General features: G+C 35.5%; 1 protein-coding gene across 2 annotated transcripts in view; it reads right to left on the bottom strand.

The window, feature by feature from the left end:
- Positions 1-1,131: 1,131 nt before the first annotated feature.
- The window catches only part of LOC149562375 (peptidoglycan-binding LysM domain-containing protein), a 44,299-nt gene continuing 36,639 nt past the window's right edge, over positions 1,132-8,791 (bottom strand). For both annotated transcript variants that reach the window (XM_089825899.1, XM_089825900.1), the window contains exon 2: positions 1,132-1,931. In XM_089825899.1, the coding sequence (XP_089682025.1) occupies positions 1,563-1,931 (369 nt within the window). In that variant the 3' untranslated portion in view covers positions 1,132-1,562. The remainder of the gene's footprint in view (positions 1,932-8,791) is intronic.

Raw genomic sequence — 8,791 nt, 5'->3', positions numbered from 1 at the left:
TTTAAATATAGTCAACTGCTTGATTGACAGAGATGGAAAGTGCATCCCAATAATATGGGCTCGACATATTTAAACAGTACTAAAATGCCCACATATAAAGTATAGATTATAAGACAATGAATGCTTGAGCCTTCCCTATAATTGTTTTGTATCTCTGAACTCCTAATGTAGCTTTCAACAAAGAAGCACTCACTGGCTAGGACAAATCTACATTGCTCAATCAGAAAAATTATCTCTAGGAAATGGGACATTATGCTGCAAAGAAACACAAAGATCCTGTAGTATAGTTCCCTGCAGAAACCACCCAAAAACTGTGATGTTATTTTCCTCAAATTCCTCGTACCCCAGGTATCAAAAAAAACTGTGGAAGTTTTATTGAGCATCACAAGGTTGGCCAGCAAGAATTGTTTTATTCTTTCCTTGAGCATTCTTCTTTATGCTTCTCAAGCACCTGAATTTCGTGTAAGAAGAATCCATCAGTTGTTTCATCTCTCCAGAAAGCAGGGTTGGAAAATTGGAAATAGCATGTTCAATGGCCATTCACAATCATGAAGTATGAGGTGGAAAGTGCATCCCAATAATATGCGCTCGAGATATTTAAACAGTATTAAAATGCCGACATATAAAGTATAGATTATAAGACAATGAATGTGTGAGCCTTCCCTATAATTGTTTTGTATCTCTCAACTCCTAATGTAGCATTCAACAAAGAAGCACTCACTGGCTAGGGCACATCTACGTTGTTCAATCAGAAAATTTATCTCTAGGAAATGGGACATTATGCTGCAAAGAAACACAAAGATCCTGTAGTATAGTTCCCTGCAGAAACCACCCAAAAACTGTAATGTTATTTTCCTCATACCCCAGGTATCAAAAAAAACTGAGGAAGTTTTATTGAGCATCAGAAGGTTGGCCAGTAAGAATTGTTTTATTCTTGTCTTGAGCATTCTTCTTTATGCTTCTCAAGCACCTGAATTTTGTGTAAGAAGAATCCATCAGTTGTTTCATCTCTCCGGAAAGCAGGGTTGGAAAATTGGAAATAGCATGTTCAATGGCCATTCACAATCATGTAGTATGAGCTACTAAATGAGTATCCATTGGTCCACATGAATATCACATTTCAATAGTTAGTTGAAGCAAGAAATAACGATGATTTTTTAAATGACCAAATACATTCAAATTTCAAACAGGATGGTGAATAGTTTCAAGTGATGAGATATATATTGTTGACCACATGGACATTCGCTTCACTATTCCCATTTTTTATACACATGCATGGCTACAAGAATTCCAAACACCATTAAATAAACTATTTACAGGAATAACTCAAAAACCATTAAAGAGACAATATAGGATCATTTGGAGAACAAATTGTCACCCAGTTCCAAGCTGACATATAGTAAAAATACTGCTTTGATACTAACTACTTGAAATGGATGATTTGGCTTTAATGCCACATCACCTGAATTATTCTTCAGTTCCTTTTGGCACTGGAAGAACCATATTGATTTTTTTGTCATTGGGAACATCTCCTTAAAAAGCATCAGGACCCTAAAAAAGCATCAGCTTGCATGTTTCTGTTCCCAACTCAAATCTCGAGAATACTGTGCAAATGCTGTCCTAAGATCACCATTTGAAATGGAAAAATAGTACTCTGCAGTTCCATCATCTGTTTGCAAGCTTCTTCTCATTGATTCAAGTAACCTGCGCTTACCTTTCTCTGGTATGGCATTTGCTATATAGCCAAGTTTGCAATCAGGTGCACCATCCAAATACAACACTGCTACTTCTCTCTTTGCATAAATATCCAATTCAATATAGCAAGTACCGCCCATGAGGATTTCTGGCTTGCTGACAGGAATTAAGAGCCTCTCCCTGGAATATATCCCATGGTCACTCATCATATTATTTAATCGTTTGATATCTATCACCTGCAGAATCGATAAGATTACAATCAGATAAAGATCTACTATGACAGCAATGTTGATCCATTTAATTATCAAACTCAAATTGTTAAATAAGTGGATAAACTTATAGCTGAAGAAATAGGTGGAATAGCGAAGGCAAGGAATAGTAAAGGCAACATTAGCAAGAGTCAATATAACGTCAACGGGATGGTGGAAAAGTCCTCTTGCTGATCAATGTACGACAATAAGCAACTTTGAGTTGTATATGATAGACTACTTTCCTAAGCAAGGTCCCTCTCCACCTGACATTGAAGAATAGGACCCAGATTGGGTTGCAGAAGAAGTCTCATTGCGTTGGCCACATGAGCAGAGGAGATCTTCTGGACAGGGCATTCAGAATCCAGGTCACTTGTGGAGGCATGGGAATTAGACAAGGTAATCAAGGATTTGGTCCATGGGAGTATACGAGCTGGGCCTTCCTCATGGCCTGGAGATTTTCTTCTCACTCCAACGGGATAGCTTACTAGGTTCATAGAAACCCTTACTAAATTTGCAGTAGTCTAGGTTAGATTTCAATGAATTATATAAAATGGATTAACAAATTGTCGTGCTAAGAACATTACCTTTTCTTCTTAGATAGTGGTTACAATTTGGTTGTCAGATGACAACAATCATGTTGTGTTGCCATTTGATGCAGATGATCTGTGTGTATATCATACAATTGTGTTGTTGTGTTGTCATTGTTGGCAACATGTTTTGATCAAGAATTTGGATCAGTTATACTGATGCAGTTAAAGGGTCAAATTAGAAAATTGTAAGTGTCCAGGCAATCGGTGAATAGCCAGTCTTCCAATTCAGCAAGTTAAATCGGACTATAGAGATCAAGTTAAGGTTTGTGGTCATGGAGTTAACATCTACACAGGCATGTCTAAGAGTGTCTAACAATCACACAGCTCAAGGTGAAGATTTGCAAGAGTTATTGAAGATTCAAGACACATTGCCAGGAAGCACAGAAGACAGGATGAGCAGTTTGGTTTGATCGATCACCCTGTCAATCTTATGGCCAACATTGTTTTGATTTTCAATTGTCATGTTTAGGGCCGACCTTATCGATTTCAAATTTGATATTTGGCACGGTCGATGGAAAGATTTGGGTGGTAGGCCGACCTATTTTAAGGCGGTGGAAAAACATATTACCATGACCTAATGAAGGTGTTATAAATTACTGGTGAAATAGAGTTTTTGCATGGTTGAAAAAGTCATCATTGCTAAGGAAGTTTGTTTGATGCATAAAGTGAAGTGTGATCAATGCTAAAAAGATAGGAAGTTTCATAATCAGACCAGTTTCATCTTGGGTTCATCTCAAGGCAAGCCCTAATAGGTTTGCAGATCAAATCCTCTTATGAGGTCACTCCTAAGAAAGTGAGCAGGATCTCTAACAGGATTTGAAGTAATTGCTTTTAACCGGGTATATCTTAAAAGGGTGTTGTAATTGCTCCTACCATGGTAGATATCATCAATGCACTAGTGGAACTTTGTGGGCATCATTCCCACACGAGGTTTTCACCCTCTTACCAGGGTTCCACAGGAAAAATCTTGTGTCAAGTATTCTATCTGTGTGAATGCTTTATGTGATTAGTTTCTATGTGATTTTTTCCTTTGCATGCTTTTTAATTGTTAAATTTATTTAAGAAGTGTTTTGGATTCTTCCACTGATTCAAACACCCCACCCTCAATGCCTATGAGGCCTAACATGTTGAAGCTTTGGTAGGATTTCTGAATTAGTTAGATACTTTAGATAGCTGGAAAACAATCCTAATATGATCTTGGCGAATTATGGTTGATGGATTTTGGTAGAAAATCTGTGAGCATAGAGTGTGGTTTTGATGCTCCCTACGAATTGTGTAAAACCATGGATCGCTCTTGTTTGAACTCTGTATGTTTTGGTCTCCATTACTATTAATATAAACTATTCCAGCCTCGGACTTTTATCAATAAAAAAAAAATCCTATAATTGGTGATACTTGTGAAGAGTCAAATGGAAAGTGATAATATTTAAAAATTAAGAGAAATAGAAAGTTTAAAAAGTTATTGTATTTCCAATTCATAGAGAACAAAACAAAGAAAATTATCCTAATTCAGGTGGGTAAATACATAATCTGTGGAAGCATGTATTACTTCTTCCTTAATTTTTTTCATATTACTCTATAAAAATGGCCATAGACAATAAGGGAGAACAAACTGGGGTAAAGCTGAGTACCCATTATTTAGGATTACAATTGGCTTGGCAAACCGAAGGTATAGTTCCATAGTACCCATTATTTAGGATTATGATTGACTTGGCAAACCAAAGGTATAGTTGTAATTAATTACTTGTTTTAGTCAGGCAAAATCAAGAAATAGAAATGCTTAAAATTTCATAAAAAAATAGAGGAAGAAATGCAACGTTTTGACCAGTGCAGTCCAGAACAGTTTTAAATTTGTATTTTTATGTTTTTCTTTTTAAAACAATTAATTACCAAAGCCATAAAGGTCACAGGGAGTTTCATGGTACATTCCATTTCCATGCTATGGAGCTATGGAATCAATGTTTATTGATTATTCCAACCAATTTCCAAAATCCAAAGAACTCAAAATATTTTGACAGTTAAAAATTGGAATATCAATATATTGTTATTACAAAGTTAACTACAGATAGAAATGGCAGGCCACTCTTATAGAATAATCTTAGCACTTACAGGAGAGCATGAAGTTTGAACAAGGACAAACTTTGCCTAGTCATGATAAAAATATTAGAACCCAAATGACTTCGAATATCTAACATAAATTTGTTATTGGGATACAACAAATCAAGGAGCCAACAAGCTCAAAACAAGACAGCTTGGTCTATGCAAGGGTCCATCATCACTTCAATTTAGTAACGTCTGTTGTCAGTAAAATTAGATTTTGGTTGTTAGTGTGTTCGAAGGGTAGGTAGTTTGGGTTAGTAGTTTGAGTCGGTCGCAACGGTTGGCAGTCACACCCCTTCAGCACTTATATGACATGTACTTGAGTCCGAGAAGAATAACGATTGTATAGTGATAGTCGTGTTGGCATTGTGAGTACGTCTGATATATGGCTGTAACCATTTTCTGATATTAATCATAATTGTTTAGCAAGTTCTCTGATACTTTGTGTTGCATTTTATTTCTTTCTGTTACTACATATTCTCGTATGTATTAACCTGTTACCCAAAGGGACAACCAATGTTTACATGCTTTTAAGTTGTTTAGAGAAAAACTAAAGGCTTTGTCTTCTTGATAACAAACTGTTAAAAATTTATATGTCAAAGTAAAATTTAAAATGCACGGAACCAGTAAGAACAGAACCCGAAGCTTTAAGGACAGCCGAATTTGTGTTGAACATTGTAAATCAAGTTTGCAAAGTCATAATTTTAATACTAGTCAAGCCTTCTAAAGTCAACAAACAGATTATGTGAATTTTGGTATGTCTCAAATTATCAATTATTAATTGTAACCTGTGCATGCAATTGTGCTATCTTTTTCAAGATTTCTAACTATTGTAGAAAACTGAGTCAACATCTGAATCTGCAGGAACAAAATTTCCAAAGCCAAAACGAAAACTTGCAACAGCATCGTGCTGTAACTCAAGAGCAAATGGTACTTTTAAGAAATCCTCTAATCAACAAGACAGTCAATCCAATAACGGAAGTCAAAAATGAAATACACAAGATGCACCGTACTTATCAAAAAGAGATTATCTGCATTGGTACTTAACTCATAATATCAATGAACTTGCCATATTGTCATGTCCTTACGGTGCCAAGGACCGAAGTATCAAAATATGAATATTTATAGAATATAATAAGGCAATGGCTTGCATTATTACATGGCCTTAATTTGATATTTCATTCAAATAGAACAATTTTTTGGTGGATGAACTGATGCAGGCCAGCAATCTGAAATTCTAAACACTGCACTTGTGTGAAAACAAATCCAGCTTACAAAGCTTTTATTTGATAACTCTGGAAAATGCGTGCCTCAAAATGAATGAGATCCTATATAGAAAAAAATATCATCAACTAAATACAGCTTTCGAAACTGAAAAGTAATCTACCTCTAGACAGTTTTAAAATCAGTATGGCCATCGCACATGATAAGATGCCAAGTTGATGCTTACATGAAAAGTTGTGTACTTGCATCACATTCAATAAGCAAACATACACAAACATTACTATTAAAATGCTGAAGACTGTCTCCTTACTTAGAAGCAATTCCTTGAGCAGATTTGGAAATGTGTTGCATAAAAGTGAAATTGGCTATCTGCCTAATTTCAAAACATACCCTTTGCTTTCGTTCAACCAATTACATTCTAAATTCTAATATACTTGTTTCAATGCCTCCTCGTCCCTGATGCTGGAGGATGGGAGACAAGAATGGTGATACTGGAATGTAGAACCGGAACCTTTCTTTAAATATGGCAAACCATACAATTTGAAGTTGATGATATTAGTACTTGTATCAACAAATAAATACAGGAAAAAGACATTTGGTCCAATGTTCCAAGGGACACCATATGGACTATCTAATAAGTTTTAAAACGTGGCAATATTGGCTCTTGAAACTTTCTTTCCTTTTCAATAACCATAATTTCTCTCCCTTAAAACAGAGAGAAATTATGTCTATTACAGAGATATATATTGTTTTCCAAGTACCAATGAAAGTATCCTTACATATATGCCTATGCCAAACAATTATAAAAAATGATTGGTCTGTACTGCTATTTTTTGTGATATAGATGGCGCAGAGGGTGACTGGAAGCTCCAATGATCCAAGAGATTAAAGCATAAGTGAGATGATAGGGGTAATTGTACTGATTCAGATAGTAATAACTAATATGTTTACCAGTATGGATGGTCAAATTGTACTATTGTTTGGTGTTGAGCCACCTATAACACATTCAGGATGTGCTAGAATTTATATAAACAAATAGTAGTTTATCCACAGTTCAGATTTTCTTTATACTTTTTCAAAGCATCAATCCGAAATCAATAGACAACGCCCAAAAAAAATATTCAGAACCCAATCAACAAAATCTGAATATTAAATATAATAAAGCTAAAACTTAAAACTCGAATGAAATCCTTCCAAATTGAAATGTCAATGTATATTATCAACCCTACAGGGCTTATGGCCACTACCTTGCTTGATGCTCCCAATGCAAGCTACTTGTTGAAATTGGTGGTACAGATCTACTAAAAGAAGCTCTAGAGGATCCCATAATCACTGATCTTATAGTTATAATTATTTATATTCTGTGGCAATTCAGTAAAGGGACAGCAGTTTAGGAGGCCATTTTTTGTAGAGAGCGGTAAATGACTATATATGTACACGCCACAAGTTTAGCTGTACATGACATCATTATTTGCAATCATTGTTTACTGATTCATATATAGTAGCAATTAGAAAATTGTAATTTCATTGTTTTCATTAAAACAAAATGCTCAAGGCTACAAAACGATAAAATGTCCAACAATAGGCATAGCAATAACAAATTACAATATTTTTGATAGACAATTGACAATGGCTGTAAGTGCAAAATGCAAATTGAATGTAGTCATTGTGAGTTGCAAATATGTTGATGGGATAGTAGAAGGCAGGATTTAGGGTTTGATAGGGAATATGAGGCCCAATGCCCTTTGTCTTTGGCTTTTTCTCCTCAGTTACCTATATTTTAAGCCAAAAGAAAAATGAAGGCATTTGATATCTCTAGGGAATAGAGCCCCCAACAAGGGTTTTCAAGGATACATCCGCAAAACCCTAGAGGATAGGGCATGTCAAAATGCCATATGAGCCAAGGATGGGTTTGGGAAGGGCATGGGTTGCCAAGTAAGCATTAGTTTCTTTTCTAGGTTACAAGTAAAAATTAGAGTCTTTTCCAAGTTACAAATTGCTTTAGGTATTCACAAGTATTATTAGTAGGATTCATTAACGATTATCATTATCCGCAAGACCCAACAAAAAATGTGAGAAAAATGATGAATTGGGTTTAAGGAGAAAACAAATTAGTGAAAGAAATATGGTAATGCAAAAGTTGGAGAAGATCCTAAATGGAAAGAAAACATTCAAGTAGATCATCTCATGAGTATTACCTTATCTAAGAGTGTCTATGGATGAAAAAACATTTGGAAGATTTTTAGAAGTGGTGATATTTGCATCTAGATTGGAGGTGTAAGAATGGAGGAGACAAAATGACTACAATGAAGGATAAATTCACAAGAGTGGATCAAGAACCAACAAAAATTAGTTTAAAACAAGAGACTCCAATAAAGAGAAAAGCACTAAGTGCAAGCATCCCTTCATCACCCAAAAACCATGCATTGCATGGTATAGTGTACAAGCCTTGTGATACCTGTGCACAACTACACACTATGAAATTGCAGGCAAGGCAACTATAGTGAAGCAAGAGCAATGTGCCACAAGAAATATTGTCAACAACTTTGTATCCTATATACAGAAAAAGATTGTATACTGCTAAAACTAAAGTCCACACACAACTTTTGGGGGGTGGGGCGGGGTGTGTGGGGGTGGTGAATCAATTGTAACCAAATATAATGAAAACCAAACTTGTAAATCTGATCTCCAACAATTAAAACAAAGATGCACAACAATATGAAACCATACACAATAACACAATGATTTGATGACTAGGGAAACCCTTGATTAGAGGGAAAACCCTAGTGGGGATGGCACCCACAAGATAGTGTACTAATATATAAGTTCCTTGTGAAAAGATGTGATCCTATTAGGAGTCAAATCCAATGCATTTAGTACAACAGCCCCCATTAGAGGACAAACCCCTCTTAGGAGACCTTGAACCCTTGT

The sequence above is a fragment of the Cupressus sempervirens genome, chromosome 4 (genome assembly GCF_028749045.1).
Source record: "Cupressus sempervirens isolate cs-2001-9-10 chromosome 4, ASM2874904v1, whole genome shotgun sequence".
Lineage (NCBI taxonomy): Eukaryota > Viridiplantae > Streptophyta > Pinopsida > Cupressales > Cupressaceae > Cupressus > Cupressus sempervirens.
This window is presented reverse-complemented; position numbering and strand designations above follow the sequence as displayed.